This window comes from Pagrus pagrus (genome assembly GCF_965226575.1).
Source record: "Pagrus pagrus genome assembly, chromosome: 15".
NCBI lineage: Eukaryota > Metazoa > Chordata > Actinopteri > Spariformes > Sparidae > Pagrus > Pagrus pagrus.
Window position 1 is genome coordinate 25,539,899 of NC_140199.1, and position 13,505 is coordinate 25,553,403.

The window sequence follows — 13,505 nt, forward strand, 5'->3', positions numbered from 1 at the left end:
ACACATACATGCTAGCTACTCGAGCAGCCTGCAGGGCTTCTACAGCAGAATGTCACTGATCTGCCCTGATGAAGTGGCGTGCCATTTGTTCAGCCAGGAAGTTCCCAAGAAGCAGCAGCAGTGACTGAGCTCAGGGTCAAAGAGGGCATTGCCTACAGGTAGATCTGTGGCTCACACCTTAATTAATCTACTGTCCATGATGCCAGGCATCCCATTCATCCCCTCGCATGCGCAAAGGCGCACGTCAAGCATATGTCAACCCGCTTCGGCACTCCCCGCCCATCCCATAATGCAGTTTGTGTTGGTGTGGCAGCTCGGGATGCGTCCCTGACGAGGATAGGAAGTGACACACACCAAACTCGGTGTGTCCCCCAGCCAGCTCCGGTGGCTCGGGGCCTGTCAATTCCAGCTCCATCAGTGGCACTGGCTCAATGGCAGTGCCTGTGACACATGTCACAAAGTTTTAAATGTCTGCTCTTTTCAGCAGGATGGCTGGGCGCGCGCCGCAGCCAGGGGAAGGATGACATTTTGTGTCGTGCGGGGGGGAACTTGTTGTGGCTCCCCTCTTCCTGCCTCCTCCGGCTGTCAGCCCCAGTTTCCTCTGAGCATATCAAAACACAGACAAATAAACCTTGTCATTTTGAAACGCCGGCACTAGTGACCAGGCTCCTGAACGGCATGTCAGCTGGAATATGGTCACACAGTCCTGTAGGAAGTGGTGTGTAACCACATGCAAGCAAGCACGCACGCATACTCTCACATGCACACGCTCTTGTAAACTAGCACACATGTTTAAGCTAATAGGAAGAAAGAGATGAACAGATAGAGACATAGTGGACAAACATTACATGGGGCTATCTCTGACCTTTCCTTCATCTGTGTGTGGCTGATTGACACGCTGGATTGAAGCTCAACATGGTTCCTTTCAAATCCTAAATACAGCCAGCCTCTCCCTCTCAACCTCATCACCAGGGTTTATCCTACTTCACCTCTAAAATCAAGCCACATGACCTGACATTAGATTAGACAGACAGTCTTTTTAACCACTTTTGCGAGTGCAATGACGAGTAACAAAGGGCTGTTAAAATACTGATTGGCTCTATTGATTGGCTCACAGGAAAAAGTATTAGCATGATGGAGATTTGGTTATTAGGAAACAGTGTATTGTGGTGGCAGAGGGAATTAATGTGAAAGCACCAGAGTACCTTGAGCTCTTTATCAATTTGACAAGAGACACGTGTTAGTTGCACCCGTTTAATCACTTGAAGACATCCAGCTATTACAGGTTTACATCAGATCAGCTATGTCACATCATTCATTCGTGTCAAAATTTCAGATTGGATGGTTGGCTGGAGACCTTCAAATAAGATGTTAAACAATGGTGGCACTTTAGCTTGTTGTTGTTGTTGTTGTGATGAAGGATTAAAACCAAGATGATTATAAAATGTTAACATTTAAAAAAATAATGCATCTGAACACATTTGAGGCAACAATAGAGTCAATATGACATTTTCTGAAGATTATGTTTTCTAGTTTGTTGTTATTGATCACAATGCAATGAAAATAATGAAGGTTATGTTTCATGATTAAAGGGTAACGCCACCAATTTTACACACTGATGTGTGTTTACAGGTCTTGCGGAGTATTACTGCATATATGAAAAAAGCAGTATAAAACCTTTCGTGGCTCCAGAGGTAGCTGCATATAATCTGATTAAATTGCCTGCAGTAATGTCACTCAGTGGCTAAATTGCGTTGTGGGTAATGCAGGCACCAGGTTTTGAAAAAGGAATAAATAAGGCTGTATTGATTCTGATCATTTGTTTTGAAACTGTCCATAATGAGTCCAACAGTGTTTTAGGAGTGCAATGCCAGACCAGTGGACTGGTTTTTATAACCTGGAGCCTACATTACCCACAATACACCTTAGCCACTGGAGGAAATGTATCAGATTACATGCGGCCCCCTCTGGAGCCACAAAAGGCTTTATACTGTTTTTTCACATATGTGGAAGTACTCCCAGAGACCTGTAAACACACTTAAATGTGTCAAATCGGTGAAGTTACCCTTTAAGCTAAAGGTTGAAGATGCACAGTGGGAAAGGCAAAACAACAGAGATACAGTAATGGCACCATAATAATACACAATGATATACCTGAAATTCAGATTTAGTTACATCTGATATAACTCTTTTATTAAAGCTAATATTGGAATGTTTTTGACTTTAAAATCTGCATTCGACACATTTCATCCAAAAAATAATCCATTTGCGAACATATACAACACACTCGTAACACAAACTGACCAAATTATTGCTCAGCTGTCAGGCGAAGAGACACAAAGTTCAAAATGATTCAATAAAATTCATTCAAACACAAAGCATTCTGCTTGGACTGAAAATCTTGGAATGTTTGACCACCTGGCGGTATAAAACCTTTTTCTGTCAAATTCTTTGCAATGTCTTAATGTTTCAAACAGCAGCTAGGCATGTGAGTGTGTGTGTGTGTGTGTGTTTGTAAAAGAGAAAGAGAATGAGAGAGATGAGTCCATGTCAGGCCCCAGGTGTGTGACCGTCACCCCTTTCACCCTTGATTAGTGGCGGTAGTGGACGGGTGATCCATCATGGCTGTCAAAGAAAAGGATGCAATTGGCCGGGTGTGTTTGTCACTGACTCTGTGTGTGAGAGAGAAGGAAAGGGAGAGAGAGCGAGACTGTTGTTGCGTGCGTGTGTGTGTGTTGTGTGTGCCTGGAGTTGTGTGGCTGCTGATGCTTACAGGCAATCATGTCAGTGGGAGTGTCATCTCTGAGTCTGACTGGAAGCTGGGAGCAGGGAGGCAGAAGCAGACCCTGCTCAGCAGACGTAACTATGGGGCTGGAATATGAAGTTTAAAAACTAAGAAAAAAGCATCGGCCTTACATAACCATGACACAATCTTTTGATGAAGTTTTTCCAGTGGGTGATCAGGTGACTTGCATATCACCAGTGGTTTTAATAAATAAGAGATTGATTTGATCTCTTTTCTCCTTAACATCCACTGTCATTCATGTCCGTCTTTGTGCCTGAGCAGCTGTCCATCAGAGTTGGTCGTTCCGGATGAATCTGTTGCCTTCTGAGTGCTTGCCATAGTAGACGTAGCGACACTTGGCGAATACACCTAAAATAAAGAGAGAGGCAGAGTCAGGTGAGGTGTTGCTCATTCTTTAAAGGAGAAACATTATGCTCACTTTCAGGTTCATCATTGTATTTGGAGTGACTGCTAGAATAGGTTTAGGTGTTTTTAGCGCTCAAAATACAAATCGGTTTTCTCATACTGTCCAGTGCTGGACCGTCTGTCTGAAACGCTCTGTTTTAGCTCCCGTCTCTTTCAGGCCCACCCTCCCGAATACCCAGGTTCTTCTGATTGGTCTGCTCACACACGCCTGTTCCTGCACCACTAACGAACAACAGAGAAGCTGTGCTAAATCAATGCTTCCGTTCCAAACTGGCAAGGCATAATTTTTGAAAATGTGTGACATGGTGACATAGTGTGATGTCACAAAGTCACAGAATTAAAGGCAGGACTACTGACGAGGCGTTTCAGGAGCAGTGTTTGCTGTGGGAGAGGGGAGCTGCTGTTGGTGCGGACTTTGACCCATTAAACTTTCAAGATCTTTTACATGCACAGGAACATAGGTAAAACACTGAAGGGCAGGAAAAAAAAAACCATAATAGATCTGCTTTAAATCTAAATAGAAAACATTATTATTAAAAATTGAGGAAAGAGAAGAAAGAAAAAAATATATATGTAGACTGTTTGACCAATTCACATCCGTCTATATTTATGTGAAGAATGCAGTGACTGGATTTCTTGATCGTAGAAATTGTGTTCCCAAATTCCCGAATTGTGTGCCAATGTTCCCAACCTGTAGGGCACAAGATAAATCTGAGGGCTTGCCAGAGGAAAGCAGAAAGAAAGAAACATATTTTTTGCAATGCAAAATAACCAAAATGTTTTTAGAGTCATCTGGTGAAATAAGAGGTGGCAAAGTCACAAAAATAAAGCAGAAACGCTTTGTTTAAAGGAGTAACAAGCCAAAATGGTTATTAACTCACTATAACTTAAAACACAAGCCTGTTTCAATGCTCGCTCTTGTAGATATTGTGTAAGTGTGTAAATATTGATGAGTCTTTTCCTCATGGAACGAAGAAGTTTGCAGCAACCCAGAGCATTGATTTGCAGGTCTTGAAAGTAAGGGTTATTTGCTTGTAGTACAGTCATAAAAGCTTATTTGGACCTTTTCAACTACTGTACCATATTACTGAAAGTGCTCACTATGTACGGAAATTCTCAAAATGCAGACCGGGTCACTAATAATGACTTCATCTGAAGATACAGGAGAAAACCACAACCTCAGAATGATGCCAATGCAGGTTTAAAAAAAATGGAGACAAAGCTTGCAAATGCATTCAATGTGTTCATTAGACCTTAAGGACACAGACGATGAGTTTTAGTGAGAAAAGCTGAATGTAAACAAACCCGTGTTTGTTTAGCTCTGTGCAAAAATTCCACTGGGCTGCTTTAAATGGCAGGACTGTACAGGGTCTGCTCATGGTCGGGGATGAGAGGTGATGCTGGGAAGGATGAGCGTCTTCTTCCAGAGAAAGACCAGTATGGCCTCGGGGCAAAGTCCTGACAGTAACAAGCTCACAGCCACCCACGTAGAGCGCTCCAACACACACTGAACCATCACAGCGAGCAATTATCCAACTATCAGCAGGCATGGGTGTGGCATGGGGGGTCCATGTGCATTTGTAGGTAATAGGTTAATAAAATGTTCGGATCAATTGAGTTGAGAGCATGCTACTGGGTACCACTTATGCAATATCTCCTTATGATGCACTAAATGAAGACATTGTTTTTAGTTGATACGCTTCACGAAAAAGCCTGATCAGGAGCACGCAGTGGCTTTGACGATGGTTTTCTCGCTTATTTTCCAACAGGGTGTAGTCAAAATGTCACAGTTCTCCTGATATGCACTGCATTCAACAGCTGAAACTACTCATACTAGCAAAGAAACTCAAAGGGAAGTCAGCAAGTCCACAGTCCACAGTCCACAAAAAGGAATATATGTCAAATTATGTCAAAGAAGTTTATATATGTTTTATACCTATTTTACAGTGTGAACAGTGTAAATTCAGCAAAAGTAAGCTCTTGGAAAGACATTTACAGAAATCATTTAATCAGAATTTGTAAAGAAGAAGCGACATAAGGATGAATCCAAGATGGCCAGCAGTGCTTTATTTGCTGTAATGAGAGGTGATCCCGGCCAGGATGAGGGCTGCCCAGACCTCTGTGACTGGTCTGCTCCGGCTCTGATGTCACGGCGCTCCCGCTGCCACTTGATGAATGTGGCGGACTGCAGCTAGGTGTCACCTCTCGCCAAATGAGGCAAGGACAAGTGGCATTAGTGCTGTCAATGATCCTCTGACAGCAGAACAGATACAGCTTTCGCCAGGCTTTTTAAATAGACATCAAGTGCGTTATGGGAGAGGGGGGAGGGGTGGGGGGTGGGGGGGCCACCAGGCCTGAGACAGGGCAGGAAAGGAGAGACTTATGGGAGAGGCGGTGTCGCAGAGGGATGAGGGGTGCTCCGAGCGCTAAGTCCAATCACATAATCCAAAGAGACATTGTCAAGGGCGGGAAGAGAATGGCAACTAAGTGACAGAAAGCAGAGACGGGGACAGAGATACTGGTGCCATATTAGTGCCAAGCATATTCTGATGCCACCCTCAATTCTAACCAAACCTGACACATCGCTCTCTTTCCCCCACTCTCTCTGACTCTTCAAAGTAGGCAAGTCACACACACACACACACACATATGCGCACATATAAAGTACGCAGACATACACACAAATACACACACACCAGTCCCTTGCAGCAGTAGTGGGTGTTCTGTCAGGCGGAGGAGCAGTACAGCAGCAGCAGCAGCAGCAGCAGCAGCAGCAGCAGCGGCAGCAGCCCACAGGCCCGAGGACAAGCTCAGTCAATCTAAATCTGGACTTTGTAGTGGAGCAGTGCTCATTTCCCCTCATAGCCCAGCTACTTGAGGTGATCCAAACACTGAAGTGTGAGGAGCTGTCACCTCCGATAAAATCCGGGACCAGCTCCATGCCTGCCTGCTTCCCCGGTGTGTGAGGGATACATATACGTGTGTGTTTGTGTGTGTGCGCTTCTCTTGAGAGTGAGGATGTTGAGGCAGGGGGAGGAGAATTCCAGCTGCCGTGATTTGCCTGGGGATATAGGTGCCACGGCTTGAGACTGGGCTTGACACCACAGGACTTGGGGTGTCTCGCAGCGCTCTGATCACATGGGCGCCGGGGCCTTTCACATATTCACAGCTTACCCGGCGAGAAACTCACTCTCTCCAGGAGTGGGGCCCTTAAAGAGATTACCCACTGAGGTACCAGAACCAAGGCGACTCCTATAAGATATTACCTAGAGGGGATATATTTGTAGGTTGCAACCAAAGCCTTTCAGAGATAACCTTCACAGATGAAGGAACTAAAGCTAAAGGCCCCTCAAGCCTTCACACTCTGCTGAGCTCGTCACTAGCCCGTGGGGACGGAGAAGGATTGGAGGGAACACATTCTGAGATTCTCCAGGACCAGTCGGAAAACTCTGCCGTTGTGTGACCTGTACCTCTCCAGCAGCGCTTTAAAAAAATAAAAATAAAGCCATAGATGTGATCAAAGGAGAAGAGGAGTAAATAAGGGATTGAGCAGAACAAAGAACAGGGATGAGGTCTGTTTCCCATTGGGTGAAAAAGTGCATGAATGTGCCTCTTAATTTTCTGCACAACCTGGCTCAAGCTCCAGATATATTTCAGCGTTACATTAAGCAGTGTGTTTTGTGCATAAACACATTCCAGTTCGCCGCGTTCCCCTTCACAGCGAGAGCTTGCTCTTATTACGAGAGGAACCAGGAGAAAGATGGGGTGGTTGGAGAGAGAGAAGGGAATAACAAACCACACTCACTCTTACATAACGCCTTCTGAGGCCGCGCTCACGCCTGTGGGGTTCCGCCTGATGAACTGATACTTAATAACGAGTGGTACAGTGCCAAAGCCGGTAGTCTACAGCATCCTCTGTGTATCCTAAGCCACGGATGAGCACACTTGAATCAACACCCACACTCTCAACCATATACACATTATCGCCAGCCCATACACACTTTCATCTCATGCGCACGAACACAGCACACAGTGAGAACAGTGGGAGCAGCCATTAAAGTGACAGATTAACAAAGTGATGTGGAGGCTAATGTTTCCATCATGCCCTGGTGGAGGAACAATCGGGCCTTTGTTCTGCATATGTCACGCAGCACCTTGTTGTTTTTAAGGGGAGTAACTAACCCTCTTGTCTTTATTAAAGGACCATACAGTCTGTATCTTGTATCTTCCTCTCGGTGAATGCTGCAGTGTGGGTTCATCGTCAAACAGTCTGGTCTTTTCAGAGCTGATTACCCAAAGCATGTGTCCTCACTGCAGGGGCTTGATGGGCCACTCTGCCACAGTGTGAGTAAGCCAGCTGTACAAAGCCTCCAATGTACAGTGCTCCGCTATGAAATCAACACATGGTAAGAAAAGTTTTTTTTTTTCCTAATGAATACATCGTTTTTCTTCATAAAGTATAAACAGTAAGTGTAGGGTAGAAACCAACTCTATAAATTATATGGCCACCAAACCGATCCCTGCAGAAAAACAAGCGAAGACTCCTTGAGTTCTGTCAAAAGTGCAACCAGGTGATGATGACAGCATCGCTGCACACAATGACAATAACAAATAAACAGAGGTCAACACAGCGTCTGTCACTCAGTAGTTCATTTGAAGGTGTCTAGCTGCAATACTCCAGCACCCACTCTTGGTTCTGATGTAGAAGTCTTTACAGGTCCACCTGAACCCTAGAACATGAGAACTGGCCCGGGATCAGTACAGGTTCGGGTGCACTTTCTAAGTTATTGCTCGACCCTGCTCAGGAGCTGATGGCAAGGGTCAGAGACTAGAGGCTAGACTTGTCTCAGAGAGCACAGATGATAGAAAATAAGAACATGCTAAAAGCCGTGGCAACGAAGATCATTACTATAGATCAAAAGGCAAACAGTCGGAGTTATCTTTATCATGCTAGATGCAACAAAACTGCAAAGCTGATTCTAAATGAGTCGCAGCAAGGGGGTAGATTATATGCGACACAGCCAGGCACAAGGGAAAAGGCTACTGAAGCCACACGAGGTGATACACAAAGTTTTGTGTATCACCTTTCAAACTTTTAAATGAACATTAACTGTTGAATAGCAGTCAGCTGTGAAATTGGTGCAGATCGGGTCTGAGACTCCTGGCTGGGAATGGGTCTGACATTTCTCGGTCCTGCATGGGTACGGGTCCCAGCTTTCAAATAATAGCTGGGTCCCGTTTGGGTCCAGGTAGTACATATCCACATCTTGTTGGGATTTGGCACGATTCTTTGGACCAGTGAGGTTAACTAAAGATATTTCAGTGTTTGCAGAAACTCCTACTGAACTGTCTCCTGGGTCTCTTAGCAGACTTTTTTCTCCTAAAAATATTTTTTCCACTGGATACTGTGTGCCTCAATTTTCCAACACATAAAATACTTTATAATTTAGTAGAAAGACTGTCTGATTTCATCCAACTGAACAGATGTCTCTTTCAAAGCTTGCCTCTGTTCCAACAGCCTCAGAGTATCTTTCATATGCTGTTTTTAGAAAGTTGAAATGTCATAGTGTGTAAGTTTATACTTAGAGAACATCAGTTACCAGGACCAGTAGATCACAGGGATGGGAAGTGTGAGTTAGGAAAGTTAGGCTGCTGAAGAGTTCTGCTACCCAACTGAAACTTGAAAGTAAGATTTGCAAAGTCCAAGAGAGTGTGGCCAAGGCATTGCATTATCCCAGCAAGGTAAATGTTGGTTAAGGATGACCTGAGGAAAAAATTTAACTTTGGATCTCAGGTCCAGTTTTCAAATGTAGTACCAGTCGGGTGTTGATGATCTGGTCTTATCTACATTGTTATGGGCCCTGACACACCAAAATTGGCTAGTTTTAGGTGAACGTCTGTGGCACTTGTTTGAGGTATGTCCTGCAACATCTGCACTAGTTGGCCCTTGTTGACACCTTTCAGCCAAATGAGCATGTTGAATCTTCGACAGAGCCCATCAGTAAGAGATTGAGCCTGTTGCTGTCGTATCCATGAAGACCAAGGGCTGACAATGCAGTGTCTTTTGCAACATTTGTCAGACATATTCTGGATTAGAAGTGGCTATACTGGCAAAGAGTGGTGTTAAAATAATGTTTCGTATCAGCAGTCTGGAGTCTGCTAGTTTCCTTTTTTGCAATGACGAATACAAACTACCGCCACCTGGTGGTATGGAGAGTTATTTCCTCTCAAGCAGGCATCAGAAAATACTGACTGGCATTTGGCTGTAGTCTTTGCAGTGTGTTCATGTGAAGCTCTCTGGCCGAGGCACAGGTGACGCGAGGCATCCCAACAGTCGACCTTTGTCGCTGCTAGTTCTTTGATGTTGGTTTAGTGCATCTGGTCTCAAAAATTCATCTCACACACAGCACTCAACTATGGCTTTGGTTTGTCCGAATGTACTTGTAGGGATTACTTAACATATTAACTCACATAGCCTGCTTAAAAACTCTGCATTTAATCAGCCCACACACACACAATTGTGCATGCATGCTAGCACACACGTACAAGAGAGAGAAAGAGTCAGAGAGAGGCGGGAGATGGAGTGGGTTTAATGATTGTTCCCTGCATACAATCAGCTTGACTCTTTTCAAGGGCCATCAATATGTCACCGAAAGACACATCCAACGGATGTAGCTTTTAACATCAAGGTTATCTATTCTCGGCATGAATCCACTCCCTCCACTCCTAGTTTCTCGTCCAGCCTCCTTCTCACATCTATCCTCCCCTCTCGTCTCAACTGCTTCCACTCTGTCTTTCTCCTTCTCTACACTCTTTACGCTCTTATTTTCTCTCTTTGATTCTTCTCTCTCACTTGCTCTTTCATTCCGGTTGTTTGCTGCATTTTTTTTTTTTTTTTTGCTCCTCCTCTTTTCTGTCCCATCCTTTAGTTTGGCCACTTAGCCAACAATTCCATCAGTGCTGCCATCCATCAGGGGAAAACGCAATGAGAAAAAAAGCCAATTAACAAGGCAATTACACTTTCTGTATTATCTCCAAGGGCTGAAATAACACTGCTGGGCAGGTGGGGGATGGGGTCAGATGGAGCTGAGGGCAGGCATCCATAAGAGTTGGTGTGAGAGTGACTTATGAGCTTGGGGCGTAGGCTGCTGTGAGCTAGGGCTATTATTGTGGACACGATCCATCTCCGGCTGTCCTTTTATCAGTTCAGCCCAACGTCATGAGATGGAGTCGCCACCTCCTCTCTATAGGGAGGCCTGCAGATAGATAACCCCCCTGCGTCCCATAAACCAACAGCCAGTGGACTGTGATTCAGCCTACTGAGAGTCGAGCTGGCACACACAGCACATTGCCAAGGAGAGAAATAGAATTGTTTAACTAAGTATTGGTATGCTGGATATATGTGCCAGTATTAGCATTTTCTAATCTGTTTATTCTTCTAGCAACTAGTGCAGCTGGAAATATTTGCAAAGTAAAGACATACATAATGGTGCAACTCAAGAACCAGCATATCCAGGTCTCCTTTGAATCTGGGAATGTGCATTTGTCCTATGCTTGAGTTCACAGAATCAGGACGTTTGAGGCCAATCAAATACCCACTGAAATCAATTATGTAACTAGGGCTAGGCTCAATTTGGCCAAAAGGTGCCAGAAGGAATGTAATGTAATGCAATGTCCATGCAGGACATGTTTGCTCCAGAAGTATATTTCCACCCGCCATCCAGCAGTGATTACATTAAAATGAATGCAGAAACCAGAATAAACTGTTAAAACTGCTTGTACTTACTTAGTTCCCCAGCAGGCAAAGCAAAAAACAACCAATGTTTCACAACTGTTGTTTTTGTAAAAACTATGTGGTCAGTTTACTGTATTTCACTTTTTCCAGGATCAGATACATTGTTGTTATGAATATACTCTTCTGCTGAGTCAAGCCACCAACTGTGATTTTTCTTTTTTTTTGAGTAGTTTAGTGTAATCTGCAATATGTGAGCAGAGAAAATCATGCTCTGCTCTGTGAACAAACCTTTAATATGAAATAGTGATTTGTTACAGGTCAGCCAGAACACCTACTGTGCCAATCTTCTGTTGTACTACTGTACTGATGCATTTTCACTTGATTTACCAGAATTTATTTATTTATTTTCTGTTGTTGTTTTCTTTTACATCATTATGTAATGATGAGAGAGAGAGAGATACAGAGATTTTCATTGATTTGGCAAATTAACTGACGCAATGTGGTTTTGTGGTGGTGTAAGAAGTAGAGCAAAACCAATACATTGGCTGGCAGATTAAATCTCTTTTTTTTCCAGAGAATGTGACGCAGAAAGAAATGCTTGGGGATATTTATAATCATTAAATTCCCTTTGAAGTTTGCTGTTTCAGCGCTCTAATGGCATCCTGGACAAGAAGGTTTGTTGTTAAGCTGTAAAATATGCTATATATATGTATGTACACATCTTTTATACAAGAGTTTGACAACCACATTTGAGGGATAATTGCAAAAAATGTGTGTTTATGCAAATATCTTGGGTAAATAAGAATATCTGCCGATATTTTAAGATTTTTACTCCCCAACATCAGCCCCAAGAATCTAGTATCAGTCAGGCTCTAGTAAGAAGTGAATTTATTGTTGAAAACTGATTGGTATTAACTGCAAAAAACTGTAAACACAAACTACACATACTTTAATGCAACCTATTTAAACAACCAAAGGCTGAAGTACGTATAAAACATGCATATATGTATGTGCATGTGTGTGTGAATGAAAGAGAGCTGAAAAAGTAGAGCAAGAGGGAACGTCACTTAGGTAAAACATATTGATGGCACCAATATGAGGACCATCTTATTATCATTTTTATGATGCACATTTCTCACAAAAGAAGTGAAGGCTTAATACGACATGTTGGAACTAACGCCATCCTCACCCCATCTTTACTCTACTTAAAGACTGACCCTGTCAATTAGTTCACCATTCTAACAGCTGAGGTGTCACCCGTCTCTCTCGGGCCTCAAACTTAAACTCCTGCGTGTAACTTTGAAAATGAAAGTGACATTTGTCCTCTCGCAATAAAAAATATTTAGTCCATTAAACATAAATAGCTGTCATTATGATGCATGCCCTGGGCTCGGGCCTTCCCTGTTCCCCTCCTGGCTGTTTACTGCGGCCAAACAACTGCAGCGCCTGCATGTTCTCAACTTCAGCGTATTGATTAAACTTTTAAATAGCTGCCATATAACCCTGGGACATCAGGAAGATTAATTTGCGTCAATGTTCATCTGTAATTCATTAGCCATTTATACTCTCCACATCCACACACGCTATCAGGGAAATGCGCCCCATTTTTCACCCAGGCAGAGGCTGGGGAGAAGGCAGAAAGAAAGAGGGATGGAGGGAGGGCAGGAGAGACAGGAAGGAGAGGATTATACTGCTTACAACAAGAGAACTACTCTAACGAGCCACAGCACTACATGCTGGACAGTAAAACATCCAATAGCTTTAAATAAATACTAGAAAGTGCATGCTTAAATACGCTATTTAAATCGATATATAAGGAACGTTTCAGTCGCTGAATTGATTAGAAATTGTCGTAATAGTCTTGGCTTAGCAAGCGCTGATATGCTGTCCATCACACAGGAGAAAGACAACATAACTGTTGCCTTCTCCGTTGACACTTGATGAGGCTTGGACGTCAGACTTTCCAAACACTTCTCACCAGGCAGCCTGGCGTGTTGTATACTTGCTGTCAGTCAGTCAGTCAGTCAGTGGTTAGTCTGTCACCCAGTCAAACGTCATGTTTCTCCACCGTAGTGTATACACCGACACACAATGTATACAAACGCATTCTTGAGCTTTAAATCATTGTGATGTGTTTTTTGCTTCCATTGCTGCAGTGCAAACTTTCATTAGGTGTTTGTTTTGACTTCGTATAGTTCACGCTGGAGTGTTAAATTATTGGGGTGGACGAGTCCGAAAGTGAGATGGAAAAAGAGAGAGGAGAGATTTAGGAAATGTGTGCATGACTCAGATAAAAACAAAACACACACACACACACACGCACACACACGTAGAGGGCCAACAAAGGATGAAAAAAGTGGAAGACTGTGTGTGTGCGTGCGTGCAAGAGATGGAGAGTTGAAAGATTTGCTATTGCCACAGGCTGATAGGCTGTCAGGAGAAGGTTGCTGGGTCGTGGCTCAACCAGCTCTGATCAATACCAGGTTGATTTTGCCACATGATTCTCCTTAAAGTGCAACAATAACACATTCGGTATGTTTTTAGATGCTTCAGGAACTA

The 13,505-nt window shown here is 43.6% G+C and overlaps 1 protein-coding gene across 1 annotated transcript in view; it reads right to left on the reverse strand.

Moving 5' to 3' along the window:
* Positions 1–1,240: 1,240 nt before the first annotated feature.
* The window catches only part of lrmda (leucine rich melanocyte differentiation associated), a 226,378-nt gene continuing 214,113 nt past the window's right edge, over positions 1,241–13,505 (reverse strand). Inside the window, exon 7 of the mRNA XM_084375266.1 lies at positions 1,241–3,154. Within this exon, the coding sequence (XP_084231392.1) occupies positions 3,075–3,154 (80 nt within the window). The 3' untranslated portion in view covers positions 1,241–3,074. The remainder of the gene's footprint in view (positions 3,155–13,505) is intronic.